At 41.3% G+C, this 19,212-nt stretch overlaps 1 protein-coding gene across 2 annotated transcripts; it reads right to left on the bottom strand.

The window, feature by feature from the left end:
* Positions 1–1,492: 1,492 nt before the first annotated feature.
* On the bottom strand, positions 1,493–18,841 carry LOC102091786 (carbonic anhydrase 2). Of its 2 annotated transcripts, XM_065053908.1 has the most exons (7): positions 18,580–18,841; positions 17,838–18,035; positions 8,277–8,395; positions 6,713–6,805; positions 5,884–5,946; positions 4,722–4,877; positions 1,493–2,361 (listed from the first exon to the last, which is right to left on the bottom strand). In XM_065053908.1, exons 1-7 carry the CDS (start codon positions 18,611–18,613, stop codon positions 2,242–2,244), a joined length of 783 nt encoding a protein of 260 aa, XP_064909980.1. In that variant the 5' UTR covers positions 18,614–18,841; the 3' UTR covers positions 1,493–2,241. The 2 variants fall into 2 exon arrangements, with proteins under 2 accessions (XP_064909980.1, XP_013225995.1); XM_013370541.3 differs by lacking the exons at positions 17,838–18,035; positions 18,580–18,841 and adding an exon at positions 10,605–14,859.
* Positions 18,842–19,212: the final 371 nt, after the last annotated feature.

Below are 19,212 nucleotides of genomic sequence, written 5' to 3'. Positions count from 1 at the left end.
AAAATTCAAAAATCTGGGGCTCTCATGGTTTATATTTTAATTTTAGGACTGCCATAACATGTAATCATTGTGCAAAGAGTAGGGTTGCCACCTTTGAGAACAAGTTCTGGCATACGTGCCAGAAAGAGCTGAGTGTGACTGCTTAACAAGCACAAAAGGATGCTGTCTGCTGAAATAAGTGGGTCATGTAAGTGGGTCCATCCTTGGAGATACTGACATGCAACCTGCTCTAGGTGGCCCTGCTGGAGCAGAAGGGTTGGACCACATGATTTCCAGAGTCCTTCCAACCTCAGCAGCCATCCTGTGATTCTGTAAAGCGTTCCCTCTCGGTTTGCTTCAACAGCTTTAAGCCACATCATATTGGATCCATTATATAACTCTAATTTTAGAGGTATAACCACCCTTGGATTGTTTAGGGGACACTTATGTTAGCACTCAGGCCTGTGGGTCAGAGAAGTATTCAAACCACTCAACATGAAGAACCCGAATTAGTCAGCACAGCTGCAGGAAGAGACAAGTACCTTTACGGCTCCATTCAGTGACCCGTGGCAAAGGAACACTTCATTTTTCTGTTCTGCTTTTGGGGACTGGTGTTTTTGTTTTGTATGGGGGAGGTGTTTTAAATGGGGCAGCTTTTCAGACAAAGTTTTCTGAAAATGTATGCACTCTGAGAAAGCCTCATTCCCATCTCTCACATTTCAAGATCCCAGCTTCCCAACTGATATCTTATAAATTAGAGTGATGCCTGATGGAGTAGGAAGCTTGTAATAAATTGCCTTAAAAACTAGGACCAGAATCCAATGAGATGAGATTTTAAGATGGCTTTTCTCACAGCAGCCAGGAGCCTGAGAAGGAAGGTAGCCCCGTGGCATTGTTTGGATCTTGTGGATTTAAACGAGATTTATGTTTAGTGCATATGTGTTCATGAAAACACAAGAAATCAGCTAGTAAGGATCCAGCAACAGAAGTTATTTGAAGTTGTCTGCTCAGCAATATTCCTGTTGAAATACATCTTGCACTTCAAGCATTCATATATGATATGATACTGTGAGGCTAAAACCCAAATGCTGGGGACACAGCCTTGAAAGGTTTGGTCTAGTTGGAGAAACTGATTGAATAGAGGTTCTGCATAAAGATGAGGCACCTTGCTTTGGGGCTGTCACATAAGCACAATGTTCAAGAAACTGCTTTGGAAAAGCCCTTTCTTCAGTATGATTTTGTTCAAAATTCTCGTGAGCTGATCTTTTCTGAGGCAGTCAGCTTTGATGATAATTTGTAGTGATTGCTGAAAACTAACACTTCTTTCTGCTGTCTATCAGAGAGCTACTGAGAGAAAATTTCCTAACATATCCATATAGTTTGCATTCATCTTCAGTGTCATTGAAACCAATTCCCAATACACTATATGTTTAGTAATTATGTTTAATATGCAACAATGCAAACAGATTAGTGACTCCTTTCCTGAGGTAAAATAACAGCATGGAAGCAAAAATATAAGTATAGATTTATTAGAGAAGTTATCTAAAATACAATATTATTTTCCTGTTTAAATTAGAGCATATATTATTTCATTGAAAAGATATTTTGTATTATTCCTATGGTAATAACAACTTTTAGAGATAATACTTAACTTAGAACATTTTTAATTAAAAAAATCCAATACTACTATTAAGACATAGTCAAGGTTGTTGATAACATGGGTAAAAATGTAAAACGGTCTCAAAAATATTTACATGTCAGTTTCTTAAAATCTAAGAACTCTAATTCTCAATATTCATTTTGCTTTACTTTCTAAAAATACTTTTTTTTTCCTAAAGCATATCTAGATTCTGTATTCCTGTGCTTTTCACAAAGCTTCAAGTTATTGTTAGTTATGTGTACTATCACACCAACAGATGAGGTTTCTTAAAATGGCTTATTTCACTATTCACATCCGCTCCCAAGTAGCCAACATGCTGTTTGACATGTTATACCCAAGTGTCAGTCACAGTAATAGTCACCAAAAAGCACACAGCCACCCCTCAATACCTCCCCCAACCCCACACCTTAAGAACCCTTTCCTATTTGGCCAAGAGCCTTTCACATTTAATTAGCTGGCTTTTTAGATGCAAAGTGAAAGAAACAAAGAACAAATCTGGGAAACAAGATGTTGCCAGGGCACACGAGGCAAAGGTTTGATTTGTGCTTAGCAAAAGGGGCTCCTCACAAACACAGCAACTTCTAATGGCCTCGGCGCTGAGGTTACTGGAAGGAAGCTCTGACTTCTCTGCTCTTCAAGGGCTGACATGGACGCCAGTTGTCAACCATATGGCACACGGGCTCATTCTCAGCACTGAAGCAAAGGCCACGGAGTTTGCACATCTGTGGAAAAAGGCACAAACATCCTCAAATGCCTGCTCTTGTTTCAGCAGGACTACCGGAGGTATACACCTTGGGCCTCAGCCACAGGTCCCGCTCAAAAGTTTCACCCACACTAATGAACGGTCTTGAGATGGTATCACCATCCACCCATGTGTCTCTGCATTTCATACACATCATTTCCTGACACAGGCTCTCCTGCCCACAAAATATCCCAGCAAGAAGAACTAAGAAAGTACAAAGACATAGGCACACACTTTCTGAACCCCGTGCACAAAGAGCTGTTTGTCCTTGATCTGGATCTGAATTGAAACCCCTTCAGAATCCTTTGCAAGTTGTACTGGTTTGGCTCTTTATAAAGTAGCATTTTTTGTGTCCGGTTGATACATTTAAAAAAAAAAAAAAAAGAAAAAAGACCTTACCCTTGGTCAAATTAAAGCAGACAAATTCATTCAAGATATCTTGATTTTCAAATGCTGTGAGTGGGAAAACTGTTACACATCAATAGTAGCACCCTGCAAGCTTCTAGAGCTTGTTCCTGAACCAAAAATCAGTGTTTGTACAGCCTGACGTAATAAAAGCTCTTATGTCTTAAGTGGGCATCTGCAAAACTAATAAAAAGACTGTGCCAAAATAATAAGCCACCCCAAATATGATCTCACAAAGACAGATGGAACTGCTGACAGAAATATGTAGGTGGGATACAAGATTTCATGAGTCAGGCTGCAGGCCAGGCATCCCCTCATGTGAGGAGGAAAGCCCCCAGCACTGACCAGCCCAGGAGAAGATTTCACCTTCAGGACTGACCAGAACAAAGTTCAGAGCTCAACCTCTGCCAGGAACTGCTGTGTCACTACAGCAAACAACAACAGGCTCACTACACCCTGTTGGAATATCCAGCTTTTATCTATCTTTGGAAAACCAGTTCAACTTAAACCCAGTGTCAGTATTCTGCTTTGTGTTTTCTTGTTTGATCAGGTCTGGAATGAAAAGGCAAGCTGCCACACACGCTGTTTTGATCCCAAATCCATTTTTGAAATGTTGACGGTAATATGGAGGGTTGGGTGTGGGAGAAACAAGTGGTGTCTTTTACCACTTGTAGGTGGTTAATGTAGGTGTAGTAGGAAAAACAACTCTATTTTGGTGAATGTGCTCCTGCCCTATAATAAAACCATATTTGCAAACCTTGGACTATCAACAGCAATACCAGCAGTTTAGAACAAGTACAGCGTCAACTTCCATGCTCCCTTGCAGTTCATTAATGGTAATCACCACTTTAATTATTATTACCAATAGTTCTTCCTTGTCATTTATTCTATCTTTTATTACGTTAAGTCCTATTACAGCTCAGTTGCACTTTTTTCACATCAGCTGAATAAAACCCCCAGAATTATGTGTATATTGTTAGCACATCTACCATTGACAAAAGGGATTTAAGAGTTTGAAGGGTAAACTAAAGCTCTTCAGGGTTAGTTTATATTTATAGGCTCTAGATTCTATTTTTATCTCCCAAGCGCACAGATGGGAACTCGAGGATAGAATCTTGCCTCTATGCAATTTCATTAATGGATGGTGTGGAAAGCTAGGGCCAGGAGTGATTTAATCTGCACAATTGCCTTTCTGCTAGGAAGGCTCTGTCCTCCTCAAGCTGCTCAGCAGAATAAAGCATTTTTACAGGCAGCAGACTTCTGGAATTTGCAAGTTTTCTCTCTTCCAAACAAGGCAGTTTTGTTAGGATTGTCACAATTCTGCGTGGGACTTCCCAGTCTGTTCTGGGCTGAACAGGACTTGTAAAATGAGCTCTGTGTCCTATAAATGCTGGAAGATCAACAAACCAACTACAGGTCTACATTGTGTGACTGTGGATGCAGAATAGATGTTCTTCAGATGCTTGGTAAACCCAGTATTTTCAGGGCAAGTACACCCAGATAAGTGATGTGTCCACGTACAGCAAACGTGCTGATGCTCACAATACATGTCAGGCAAACCCTTCATGTGCAAATGGTCCTTTCAAGGGTGCTACGAATTTCCCACAGTTTTACTATATGGCAGCTCTAACCATGTTATCTGGAAAGCCTGATTAAATTTTTAAACCTCCCCAAATTTTCCCGGGACTGTGTCCACAAATGCAGGACAGCCTTAGGATTTACAGCAAGTTCTACTTCCATGCATAGAAGTAGAATCCTACCAGAAAACCATAACCACTTCAGATATATATTTTTGACATAATATGCAGGACATACTGCCCTGCACAGCTGTGCAGTAACAGAAACAGACATTCCATGGCTCAGCAGGAGGGCTGAACCACAGAAATCAATATGACCCTGGAACACATCTGCTAGCACCATCCATTGGAGACCTACCTGCTCCGGACTGACAGTGATGGGTTCCTTCAGAACATGCCAGACGACACATTCAAGCAGTGGTGGGGTGGTCAGTGAGCCAGGGTATGTCCAGTAGTCTCTGCATGCAGGAAGCAGTCCAGTGGGGTCAAAGTTTGTGAAGGAAGCTTGCTTCCCCTACAATAAAGAGAGCAGGTGGGCTAACGTCAGGGGAGAGATCACATACACATGATGGACTTGCAGTAATAAAAACTTCTATGGGAAACTTCATGTTTGGAGCAAGGCAGAAATTTAGTTTGGTATGTAGTGTTGAGTGTCTGCTACAGCACCCTCAGGTTAAAGACTTTCAGTAACATATTTCTTACGTCTCAAGACTTTGAAGACACTGTTTATCATTTCAAATATTGAATTTATGCTCCTTGCTCCTAGAGATACAATTTGACCCCACTTGAAGGAACAATTTTTCAGATGCCATGTACACCAAAATAGAGAACCTGGGAGATCTGTTTGAGAGTCCATTGCAGTAAATGGCAACATCCATTTCACCTCAAAGGAAGCCTGATAAAAAATAAAACTACACTGTCATCTCTTATTTTTCCTGCCCACATTTCTCATTGGAACAGTCCTTTACCCACTATGAAGGTACCTAATTACTCAGGAAGTACTGTTCATTTCTCATTACTCAGCTCATTAAGACCACATACACACTTCACGATGTTTAAATTACAGAAAGGCATTTTTTTTTCCTAAGAGTTATATCTCCCGATCAAATTTATCTGGACTATGTCTAGAAATAGCCAAGAGGAGAAATGAAATTTATCCCACAGACACTGAGATGAGGGGAAGTGCATTCTGCATCTGTCACCACTGACCAAAAAGGGCACCTATCAGAACAGTTTAGATTCAAACACTGAGTCCTACCCTATAGGTTTAAATGCAGTTACAAGACAGAGAAACATAGTCACAGAAATTATCACCATTCCTGGTATTCCCTGCCCTGTACTGCAACTTCATTTCAATCTCTTCTGCATTTAAGATTACAGGAGCATTAATGCTAACAGCAGGATGATTTGTTTTACTTCTGTACATGTAGCAGACTGAGAAGAAGTAAATAATCCACATTCTGGAGAAGACAACAGCACAGTTGGGATTGGTGTCAATCAATAGAGACAGCAAATATTACCTTGGTTTGAATGGAGTTCAGAGCATCCACAACTTTCTGTATTTCAGGCTTGGCATTTCCTACCTGTAATACAAACCATATGAAAAGAAAATAACCATGCACTCTCATGATATGTTTAGTTTTCTGATACAGCTCTCAAGGAAACATTTTACAACACATTTTCCCTGCACCGTTTCATTACATAACAGGAATATTACAGCAAAAGCAACTGGAATTGTCTCTGTAGAATCATGCCAGTAGACAATCAGCACAAATGGGTCAGCCAAGGACACTGGACAGAATGAAGATATTTTCATTTTTGATATGTGGATTTATTTTTAGACTTGAGCTGTTCTTTTTTTCATGGAAGTCACCCTCCTAATAAAATACAGTGAGGCCAGGACAGAGTCCAGACTGCTGGGGCACAATCACCTTCTCCAACCATCTGTGAAGACAATTCCACTAAGACAAAATGCTCTGGACATTTAACAATGACAGAAAAGGGAAAATAGGTGTTATTTAGGCTGGTTCTACTGCTGATTCACACACACATAACTTTGCCAGTTACGTGCATCACCTTTCATTGGCAAGAGCTATGGCAGCGCCATCATCGTGATGAAGGCAAGTGCTGCTCCAGGGCCACCACAGTGATGGATGGCAGCCATACTCCATTGCTGGTGCACAATTTTTAGAGAAAGTCAAGAATTTGTAGCACCAGCTGGCCTGCTATAGGTTTATGCAGTATAGCGTAATGCTGCCTTATTCTATATTTTAGGCCCTTAGGTCCTCCTGCAACACAATGAACATCCTGGACTCATCCAAATAATACAAAAGAGAAAGTTTAACTAACCTTCATGAAGATGCCCACCACAGCCAAACCATCAGGATGCTTCACAGCTTCAGCAAATTTACCATATTTTACATTCCAGTGAACAATATGGAGCTAGGAGCAAGAAATGAAGCAGCACTATGAAGATGATATTCCATCCATAATATCTTACAAATGAGGATGCAGGGAAGTAATTTATTAAACATTAAGAGCAGATGTTGTTTTACTGCTGAGATTTAAAAACTTTTGTGTACAGTTAAGAATTTGTTGAATCATTCATCTACTTTCAAGTTTTATTTATGCAAAGAGTTTTCTGTCATGCATTTTATTTTGCTTCTCACTCTTATTCCCAGATGAGTTTTAAATGCAAACTGTGGCTGTATCATTCTGCTTTTAGTCTGGTGAAGCTCCTGTTATCTTCACCCTGAGTTTTTCCTGCATGCAGACTGCAGGATTTTGATACAGTATTTTACTGCTATGAATCCTGGAGTTCTTATCAACACTGAAAGACAATTGTCCAGTGTTAGGGAGAAGAGGCATTAACTACAGATCCAACCTGCATTCTAGAGAGTTTTAAAAAACCATTCCATCCTTTTCTGGAAACCCTTTTAAAAAATAATAAATAAATCTCCAGGTCACATTAGACAGGATGTTGCTTTAATTAGAAATAATTCAGAAATAAAAAATGAAGTTTATCTGGCCGTTTCCTTATATCTGCAAGTCAAGTCAAGCAAGTAATCATGGTACTATGAAGAGATGTCAGGCAATGGAAAGTTTCTCAGATAACACAAAGGCTACTTTATCTCATGATAAAGCAGCAGAGCGAATGAATTTGTGGGGCCATTTCTTTTATCTGTCAATCCAAATGACAGGTTTGTTCAGTCCACATGCATTTATGAAAGGGTTAAAAAAAAGTCTGTCACAGCATCCAGAGGTAGATTTCCAAACAGGGGACAAAGAAATGGATGCAAGGCACTGAAGTCACTTAATTTCTGTAATGAGACTGTGGCCCAAGGGACATCTGGAGTCCTGAGAATATCACAGGTAGTGCCTGCAAGGTCTCACTTTGCTCTCTGCCCTCTTCACAGCTCCCCTTGCTTCTTTGCTACCAAAAGATTAAAGGGTCTGACCCCAAATTATCCTGTTTTTTATCTAAATGTCTCTGATGTTAAAAATTGAAGCCAGGAAAGTGGATGTGCCTGTACAAAGGTGCCGTGATTCTATTTCTTCATCGTTCTCATGAGTCATCGAGAAAGCAGGAAAAAACACAGGGATAATAGATGTGTGGATTTTTCCACTTCTGTAGTTTCTTTGATATAAAGTAGCCGAAAACAAACAAACAAACAAAACCACCACAGTACAAAAGTCCTCCAATTCTAACCTCTGCTACTGCAGGGAATAGGTCCCGGGGTGGCATTGTACCAAAATGTTATGTGGTAACCCACATAATGTCTTGCCCTACGAAGATGTGTAGAGAAGTTGCTACCATAGTGTTTTTTTTGTTGTTGTTGTTTTTGTTGTGCTTTATTTTTAAATAAATATATATTCATTATACAGAAAAGACTGAAGGTAAAGCACAACCTACCTCTGCATCATACTTCACACCATCCACGGTGTGCTCAGACCCTTGGCCCTCGCAGGATCCCCAGTGAATGTGAAACTGCACCAGCCTGTAGACCCCATCCAGTGCTCCTCCTTGCAGCACTGCAAAGCAAAGAGCCTCCATTAGCACCTCCCACAACCTCTGCTGTGGAGTCTCACTTCAAACGAGAACATCCACCTCAAGTCTTCCAAATGAGTTACAGTTCATTGCTCTGCATGCGGCCATGCTGCTCCAGATCATCCTCAATGGCACATCGCTGCAATATGCCAAAATCAGTAATAAATGTGTAAAAAACATAAGTGACTTTACAGAGAGTGTCTCATCAGCAATTTAACAGGCATGCTAATATCACAGGTGATGAGGACAGAGCTAAGGATGTAACTTTTCTGTCACCAAATAAAAAAGGCCAACAGGCTTTGTAAGACACCCAATATAGTTACTCCATCAAAGTGCACCTGAAGGACAAATCATCTTTCACTTACTAATGTACTCTGTCCCTTCATTTTAGACTCTCTATCCATTTAGGCCTTAATCCTGCAAGTCCTGTGGTGGATTGGACTGAGTGAAATGCTTTTGGTTCCAAATTAAAGCAAAACACCTGCCAGCAGCAGCAAGTCCAAGTGCCCAGGCACAGGGCAAGGCACTGCAGAGATGTGAATTCACATCGCTTGTCCCTCCCATCCTTCACTCCTCAAGAATCAGTTTAAAAAAAGTGATGGTGAGAATGGCAATACCCACAGAGGCAGATTTTTAAAAATATGGATTGGAAATGAGGTGTTTACTTATGCCCTTCACCATCTGACATTACTGCTGCCATGGGACTCCGGTAAGCGGAGTGCCCCGCCGCACTTTCAATTATACCGGAGCGAGTTCCCCTGAGCTCCTTCACTCTGCTTATTAGTTTTAACCTTGTACTTAAACTGTGACCAACCACCATTATGATATGCAGGATCAAGCCCTATTACTGCAAAATGCTCACAGCACAATGTCTCCGTCAGTGCAGCATAAAGCACAGAACAATAACAAATAGTTCTACTAAATAGAGCTATTTATCTAAGTTACTAGAGCAAGGTTTCACACTGGTCTGTGTGTTTTGGTTTTGGTTTTGTTTTTCTGTTGCTAAGATCTTAAATTCAAAATTAAATCTTTAAGATGTTAATATTTAAAAATAAAAATAGTTTAAATGTAATTTGAAGTTATATCTTAGAGTTCAAAATACATATATACGATAAAGTGACAGAAGAGTGTTGACCTCAGATACAACATATATGGAAGTGTGCTCTGTGTATGTGCCACAAACAAAATGGTTCTGTGGAGTAAAGATGCTTTCCTCTCAGTCTGCAATTAGTCTAGACACTATCACAATACGTGCACATGTGAAAATATACATCAAATGCAGATAGGAAGAGGTCACTGTCTGTTCAGGTTTGGAAAATTCTGTTTTTGTGCAAGCACGGACAACAACGGCCATGGATACTTGACAATAAGGTGAGAAAGATTTGACTAAAAAAAACGGAATACATGACAATTAAATAAGATATATATGAAATACATTCTTTTTCACTGGTGTGCCTTACACATGCAAAATTTGGGTACAGTGGAAAAATTTAATTTGCCTGGGGTTCCTGCTTTGGTAAATATATTTAGAAGCCTCCCAACATGTATTTCTCTTTGAAAAATGTGAATATATGTTCCAGTGCAGTCTTTAATTTCCGATACTGTAGCCAACACTGAACAGCCAAGAGACCAAGACTTGCCCTACCTATTGCCAAGCTATGTGACACAAAGAAGAATGGCTACTTAAAGTGATTAAATAGGAACATATTCTACTTTTATGTTTCTTATTCTACTTTTGTGTGCTAGTTGCCAAGAAGCATAATTGTTTCAAGCACAGGACTACGAATCAGAATAGTTTTTCTCAGAACGACGACTGTGAATGTGCATTAGTCCCTTTTGAAAATGAAGTAATTGGTTTACAGATGCAAAATCATTTAATCCACACAATATTGTGATTAATTTAAAAATAATGTAATGGAGTTGCAGTGTTTCAGTTTCAGTTCCTCTGGCTAATCGACTTGCTGCTCATCACAGGTACAAATGGACTGAGGCTCCACCATTCCCCAACCTCAGAAAGCATTAGCACGGCACAGGTTAGTCTGCCATTGTTAATCAATGGAAAGCATGCTGAAAAGCAGAACCATGCAATCTTCTTTAATCCAGTCGCAGTGTTATTTCTCTACACAGTTTGCTACAGTCTCATAAAACTCAAAAGATGCACAAAAAAAAAATCTCTTTGCAGTTTTCGCTTACTTTTCTCATTCTGCGGTTCTCAAATCCAGCACTAGCTTATTTTGACTCATAGCAGAGCATTCAAAGAAAGTAATAATTAGATTAGTGTAAATGAATACAAATTCAGCAGGCTTAATTACAGAACAGCCCTTCTTGTTCTAGCCTACATTAAGCAGTTATTTTTTTAATAGTTCTCAGCCCTTACAAAGAAGTAAGATTTAAAATTAAACTTAAAAGGCAAAGTAGAAATGTTAGAGCTCCATTTATTTTTTTTTTTCTAGCACAAGCTTTATAAACCATGAATAAACAGTAACAGCTTTTGCAAAGTAGAAGTTCATCAAGAATCAGAGCAACTTCCTACCGGGAACTTCCCCATCCTTGTCCCATGAGACACAAGCACAGATTCAGGCCACACTGATGACAGAAGTCCAGCCTTTCCATCCCCATTTTTTGAAGGATGGGAAAATTCTGATCTACATTTGAGCACCTCATCATTAGCTCACTTCCTTTTTGAAATCAGTATTCATGCACACCATCCTGGAAACAACTACATAGCTGTGCTCCCATTTGTGATATAGCACAGCTTCAGATGCAAGGTGAAGACAGCACAAGCCAACCTGGAAACCACATTATTTTCTTACAGTTTCATCCTTCTCAACACAATCTATGCCAGTAACCTGGTCTCCATAGATGTGTAACAGCCCAAGATGACAACTTAAAAACAAAACTTTTTTTTTCTATTTTACAGATACTTGAAAAGCTACAGTGAGATGAATTTGGAGCTACTTAGATTAGAAATAGTAACCATTTTCAAACTTCTACCCTTCACTGAAGAAGTTACACTAGTAACATCCAGTAATTGTATTGCACCGTATATTAAATGATCTCATATCTTCTAAATTAGGTAAAAATAAATATTACCAGAGCTAATTTGGAAAGTCAAACAACCACATGAACTGTGTGGGGTTTCTTGAATAAACAAGGTGAACTAGATTTGTCTCCATTACATTTTCTTAGGATACTTGGAACCACAGAGAAATGAAAGGCCAATTTGCTGCATCTGGGCCGGCTGTTTACTGAGGCCACACAACTTCACAGTTGTGTGTAAAGGCAAGTCACTGGGTAGTTACCTTTCCCACGTAGAACAGAACAGCTTCGTAAAAAATACTGTGACCCACTTCATACCTTTTTTCAGGGAGCAACAGAATCCACATGTGTGAACTTTCACAGCAAAACTGTGGAACTGCTGTTATTTAGTTAGGTCCTGTGGGATGTTCTCTCTATATGGAGCACATGACTAATAAATGTCATCAAGGCAATAAACCTGTCAAAGAAGTAATCAAAATGGCTGAACTACAAAGTAGTTTCATGAGGTAGAATGAAATCCTGTCATACAAATTAGCATAGTAGGAAAAAATACTACTCTATCGCTCTGAGAAAATGCAGAGTGAGAAAATGTTCTTCAAATGGAAACCACTGACACCAAAAGCTCCTTCCAGAAGCTGAAACAATGGGTCCACTACAGCACGATGGATGGCCTGACCTCAAAACTTCAGAAATTTAGTTCTAATTGAAGTACCACCAAACAAACACCTAGCAGCAGGACATTTCAAGCATCTACCTTCGAGGACAGCTGGCTTGCACACACATTGCTTTGGCAAAAAGCCATGATTTTGTATCGGCCTACAGTAGATATGCACATGTATATGACGTTGTAGGTATGTGTGCAGATAAATATATAAACAGTATATACATAAATGTTCATGTTGTGTAAGCTTTTATGTACACACAGATATCTGAATGATAGCAAGCAGGCCTTGAGGAGACAAAGTAGACGAAGCATTACTTGAGGAAAAAAAAGCCTTGAGCACCATGCACTATTAATGGCACAAAAAAGGCTCTTATGAGGATGCTCAGGGATTAGCCTTGTGTTCTTATGCAAGAATGGGCTTCCCAGTCTGACAGACTGAGGAGTTCAGTTAGGGTGAGCTGCCACTTCTGTGAAATGTAGAGCACAGAGCATCACATTTTATGAAATGTTTCCTTCTTTATGTTATCTCTATCAGACATTCCTCCCATGACGTTGTATCAGGACAAGCAGGAGAGCAAGGCAGCACACAAGCACTGAACTGTAGGGATCATACTTGCAGAAGACATCTGTAACTGGCTTCACCAGAAGGAAAAAATACGTAATTGATATACGAAAAAAAATACCACAACCTACTCTGACCTTGCCAGAGGGTTAGCCTGATAAGGCAAGAGGGATGTTCCACAGAGATAGGTCAGAATGAAACCTCTGCCAAAATGCAGCAGGTCTGCAGACGTGTGTAGCGGCAGTGGGTCAGTGGTTCTGATTCACCCCAGTTGAACTATTTCATCCAGACTGGGTAGCAGCCAGAGAGACTCTGACCTGCTTAAGGAGACGAAGCTATTTAGGTTATCGACTTTCCTCCCGCTCCCTGGGACCAGTGCAATTTATCTCTCATGTAGTCTCTTAAATGGAGATTGTCTGTGAGTTGGAAGGCTGATCGGGGACACAGGACAGCGCCTTTAGTCCTCACGTTTCACCCTACATGAGCTGACAACAACTTTTTAAGAACTGAGTTGGAACATTAAGATTCTCTTAAAAGTAATTAACAGCTTAATTACTACAGTAATAACTGCTTACAGTACTGAAAATTGTGTATTGGACATGGTGCTCAGACTATGCTGACGTCTAATGAAGGATGAACAAACTCAAGGTGTGAGTATTGCCTCTAAGTACTCAGCAGTCACTCAGACTGGAAGGAGTAGTCCTGGTGGCATTTGACACACAGCTTCATTGCATCTTAAAAATAAACTTTTCCAAGTGTCCCCAGCTGGTAACAGCTGACTTGTTTCTCCTGATTTGCACTAAAAGCACCTCTAGAGAAGGAATTTGGAAGAAGAGGAGGACCCTGCCATGGTTCTTAAAATGCACAATCCATGTCAAATTTCTGCTCTGAAGTTGCATGTTAAAAAAAATAAAAAGCTGATGTAAGTGAAGTGCACTTTCAGGCTCTGTAAAGAAAAGGTCTGAAACATGCGGGACTGACCTCCACCCCTCTCATCTTCCTTTCCAGTTCCTGGAAGCACTAGAGCAACACTCCACTCACCTGCTCTCATAGGCTTTGCAGCTTCTGGTGATCCCGGTTCACAGAGAAATGACTTGATGATCACACACCCTCTGGGACCTCTGACTTTCTAGTCAGCCGGTGCACAAAGGTACTTGTGACATGTGGGCACGTGTCTGAATGCAGTCCCCATAAGCTATAAGCAATCAGTTCCCTGATTTACGATTCTGAAGAGTCAACACATTGCTTAGGCTATACTGTATTATGGACCTTTGATCCTTGACTGTATACTGATAACATGTAATATTATTCTGGCATAGGTAATATTACACCTTCAGAGCTGGGAAACCTAAGAATAGCCCAGTAGCAGTGACTGGATTAAAAGTTGTGCCTTAAGGACAGCAGACCTGCATTTCTTCCTCAGTTTACCTGCTGAAGCAGAACTGTAGGAAAATAGCAAGTGGCACAACTTTCAGAGTAACTCACTGCCAACCAAGCAATGCTAATGCACTGAAAAACAAATAAAAGAAAATAAATTGGTTTGTTTACAGCGAGTCATAATTCAAGACAATTGAAGCTTCCTCATTAATATTTATACACAATTATAGGAAAAATTGTGTAATATATTTGATTATGATTACTGAAAGTCTCCCAAGCGGTGCTAGTTACAAGGTCAACATAGTTACATCTCCTTGGGTCTCCTCATAATTTTAAAGTTCTACTATGACTGAATGTCTGCAAAAGTGTCAGTATTAAAATCCAAGACCGAGTCCCAAGTAAATCTATCTCTAGCTCAGCAGCAGCAAAGAAAAATGAAATAATTAAGAGACTTGTCCACCAGCAGAAATTACCAGCACATACAGTAATGCCTCTAGAGCCTTACCCCACAGCTGCAATCTACTTCTGTCAGATTCCACAGCTAAAATGCTACATTTTAACATTCTCGTTATGGAATACTTTAATTGCTGATTGACTTCCTCCTTTTATAAGTTCATCATACTCATGATTAGAAAACGCAAAATAAAACGCCTACCGCTGTGAGAATTTCCTATTTCAGTTTCAGGTTTTAGGTGAATTCTGAAAAGTTTTCTGCGAAACTTAACATAGAGAACACATTTTAAGTATGTTACAAATTCTTCTTTTGGGGTCTGGAGGCTTTCTTGAGCAAAGTCACTTCCTGTGGTTTTACAGCTCTGAGAAGTCCCTGCTTACTTCTGTCTTCCAAAGTGAGTGAAACGATACACATGGCCTTACAGCAGCCTATAAAGTGTTTAAGATGATAAAATAAGTACCCTTAATGATACATTCTTTTGCTATTTAGCTCTTAAAATAAGGTGCATTATTATAACTTAATGATTATCAGCACCATTTGCTTCACTCATATGTGCAAAGACAGATCCTGGCATACAAGACTGAATTAACTTGTAGTTTCATTCCTAGTGACACTTTTATAATATATTTTTTTTCTTTTATTTAAATTGTAAAATTTTTCAAGATTAATGTCTACAAATACTTAAACTTTCACCATTATTAAAAGACAGTGGACATGAGAACTAAGAAAGCAACTGAAAGAACTGAAATAGAAGAGAAACGAAGCAGCAACTGGAAGAGGAAGTTCACTATTCAGTTTCTACACATAAGTCTAGAAAATATTCCAAATTCTGCAAGGACACAAGATAAAGACAACCTTTTCCAAGAGAAAATAATGGAATTTCAGGAAGAACATTTTACATCAAAATTTTGATTATTCTGATATCTACTTGTTGTTACTTGTGACCAAAAGTATTCACATTACTTATTTGCTGAATCAACAAAATACGTAGCAGCTACTTTCAAAGAGTTTTATCCAAACATGAATTTTAGCTTTCTTACCTATTTTTACCATACTATCACTACCTGTATTTTTTTACTGCAAGAAATCATTTTGCATACCCTAAAAAGCAAGAATCAACCAGACATTAATACCTAGAATGGCTGTTCAATTTATTTCAGTGTCATTAGTTATGAGACTGAAGATTCTTAATTAATGGATCTACTTCTTTGGTTGTGAATAATCTTAAAGACATGAGTAATCACACACAATGATCTTATTACTTCATGTTGCGCCTACTACCACAGATAATTCATTACTGCATGTGGGACAGCTCATAGGAACACGCACTGCAGCTTGTGGGAAGTATTTACAGGATTTTGTTCCATTATCTTCTGTAAAACATATCAGCACATCACATATCTCCTATAGTTTCTCCTTGTGAATGCTGCACAGTCTAACCAAGAATTTGGTGCACTCATTATAGTTAGGAGTGAATCAAGCAGAGTCAAGTCAAAGACATCTCTATTTTGTGTAAGGAAAGTAGGTTACCTAGTTAACTGCATACAAATGAAGCCATTCGTGTGCTGCCAGGTAGCTTCTATGCACTGTAGTTTTTAGTAGGAAGCATGATACTTACCTGGCTTCAGAAATATCTGCTTAATGTTTTTTTTTTCTGAAGAATAATCAGTTTCTGATTATAGAGCTACTTGCATCTCCTACCCTCCCACTGTGAAGCTGTGTCACTGCCTGTCAGAGGATCCCTGTCACAGATGTTCTGGTCCTGTGCAGAGTTCTCAAAAATCATTCTTCCTACAGACCTTTCTTTAAATTATTATTCCTGCCATTTTTCACCCCCAAGTTACCAAATCCAAGCTACTTTACAGTCTTTCCAAACTTACGCACACACAGAAGGAAAACATAATAGTTTTGTTATACTGTGAGGACTTGAACCTGTTTCCTTTGGGCTCAGTGAGAGACTCCTATGTATCTGGTGAAAACATAATCCCTTCTTTTGTACTCTGAATAATTTACCTTATTGCCTACGACACTTAATGCCTATGCATTCAGCTCCTCAGTGCTCTAGAAAAACTAAGCAGTCAGAACACTTTTCCTTTTATAACCATAAAAATATTAATGTGGATGTTCAGTACCAATTATACCTATGTGCATTTACATGACTGTGAACACTTAGAGATGACCACTTAGTATTGTTCAGTATAAAGACTGTAATTAAAATGCAAAGTCCATTTCTTAGTACAACACTGAATGTCTGTCATACTGTTACATTACATTATCTGCAAAACCCCCAACAATTTTAGTAGGAATGGATGATTTGTTTTCAGCACCATTCTCTAAACGACATTGCCAACAAAACACTTAGGAAAAACAGGGCACTTGCTCAAGCAAGTTAAATCAGGCAGCATCTGGAGAAGACAGTGACTTACAATGGGATTGGTTTTCCTGTCTAAATTAAAAATAGAGGCACGGTCATTGTTGTAAGGTGATGATTTCTGCAAATCCAGACACACGAAAAACTACAGCTACAAATCTACAAAACCATTGTTGAAATTGTGGCTTGGATTCCATCCCTTCATTCCTTTCAGAAAGGATTAGTAAAAGGTTTGCAGGATTCAGTGCCTCATTTCACCATACAGTACGATGAACGCTGTGGAACTACCTGCTAGCAGACTTCGTAGAAATGTGCCAGATGTATCATCTTTATCTAGAAAGCCCAGCGTCCAGAAATGTCAGAAATAACACTTTTCTAAATTACAGAACAAAGAGGTATTTTCTGATCATTCCTGTTTCTGTATTAACCTGGGAGCATACTGGCTTCAGAAATAAGAAATAATATTTTGATAACCAAAGAAACTATTTCCAAACTATTTCTACTCCAAGTTGTTAACTGCAATCCCTTGTTATTCTGAAACCAATGTCTTCCTATTATGTATTTTGCCTCTTCTTTCAATAATTTGGTCTGTAGTTTTAGCTGATATATGCCTAAAAGTGTTCTTGTCAAATAACCTTTTTTTCCCCACAGCTGAGCCCTTATCCAAATGCTTCTGACTAAAACAAAAATAAAGCAATTTACTCAAGTTCAGAGCAGGGCAGTTCAAAACTGCCCAGATAGGCTTAGTTTTCTTTTCGTGGCAGCTCAGTTTTCTTCTGATCTAAAGGAGCCATGGGGGATGCTGAACCCTAAGGGCTAAATCCTGACCTTACTGAAGCCAAAACACTGTGTTATTCTTTTGTCTTTAAAAACACCTATGGCCCCAGTACAGACTTCAGTAATGGAGTTAGTAGCAGTTTCTCCCATCTCCATCCTTGCACCCGCAGACAAGGTCTCACCTGACTTGTCAGAAGAATCATCGAACTCCACGTTGAAGGAGTGCCCGTTGTTGACGATGGTTCTGGCCGTGCTGGCATCGTAGCTGAAGCTGAGAGGCTTAAGAGAGGAGTCGTACTTGGCGGACTTGCTGCTAATATCAATGGGGGACTGGCGCTCTCCATTGGCGATGGGGAAGTGTTCGTGCCAGTGAGCGGGTCCTGCAAGAGAGTGTAAAGCAGCTCGGTGGGAAATGACACGAAGCTTGGGGTATAGAAATGTTAACCCTCACTCTAGAAACCGGGATGTTTTAACACCAGTCTCAGCCCTCAACAAATGTACCATCTATGCGGGCTGCCGGGACTGGCAACACAAGCGGGGGGAAATCCCACCTGCGACCCAGGCAGAGACCCGGCAGTTTCTGAGCCTCGGAGGCTGGGGTTTTATCGGGTAGTCCTTCTAGAGGCCACCCCGTCTTGGTGGAGCAGCGCCCCGTCCTCCCCTCTTCCTTGCGCTGAAGTAAAGGAATGACGGTAGGAACGCAGAAGATGCTCCAGGCAAGTCGTGCGGCGCGCCTGGCTCGCTGCGAGGGCGCAGGTGGCATCTCAAGGTTAAGAGAAAAAAAATAAAAAAATAAAAGCGCCACCGAGCTCATTCCCGCTCCGGGCAAGGGCTCGGTGCGACGCGCAGCGGGCACGTCCCGGGCACCCGCCGGCACATGTTCCGCACGGCGCCGGCCGGAGCCCCGCACCCACCGTCACTCACCGTCCTGGCTGCCGTAACCCCAGTGGTGGGACATGGTGCGCGGCTCGCCGGTGTCCGCTGAGGCTGTCGCAGCGCGGTGGCCCCAGCGCGCTCTCAGGGGCTTTTATAGGCTCCCGCCAACTCCATGCCCTTCTCTGCGGCCGGAGAAAGGGGTGGAGAACGCGGGTGGGGGCGGAGGGAGACTCCGCTGGGGGCGGAGAGAGCGGCCGCTATAACCCGCGATCCGCCGCGGCCGCGGAGCTGTGGCTGGCCCGGCCGGCAGCGCCCCCGGGAGCCGGGCGGCGCCGTTGGGGCGGCCGTGCGTCCCTCCCTCCGTGCCTCCGCCTCCATTGCGCACCTGCGGGCGCCCGGCCGTTCCGCGGGGCGCTGTGACCTTGGGAGGCGCTGGCGGGCTAGGGGCAGCGCGGCGGGAGCCGGTGCGGCGCGGGCGGCGGCAGCGGCTACACGCGTCCCTGCGCGGGTGTGGGTGTTCGCGTACGTGCGTGTGCAGGGCCCGGCCCGCGCTCCCCTGCTGCTCCCTGCCGGGTCTACGGGGAACGGCGCGGCTGTCGTGGTAGCCGTTCCGCGGGGGGCGTTCGGGGGCTGCGCCTGCACCCTGCCGCGCCACCAGGGTGCTTGTGAGCCGGGTTTGGG

Source organism: Columba livia, chromosome 2, assembly GCF_036013475.1.
Source record: "Columba livia isolate bColLiv1 breed racing homer chromosome 2, bColLiv1.pat.W.v2, whole genome shotgun sequence".
Classification (NCBI taxonomy): domain Eukaryota; kingdom Metazoa; phylum Chordata; class Aves; order Columbiformes; family Columbidae; genus Columba; species Columba livia.
The sequence above is the reverse complement of the archived record's forward strand: the minus strand, read 5'-3'. Positions and strand labels throughout refer to the sequence as shown.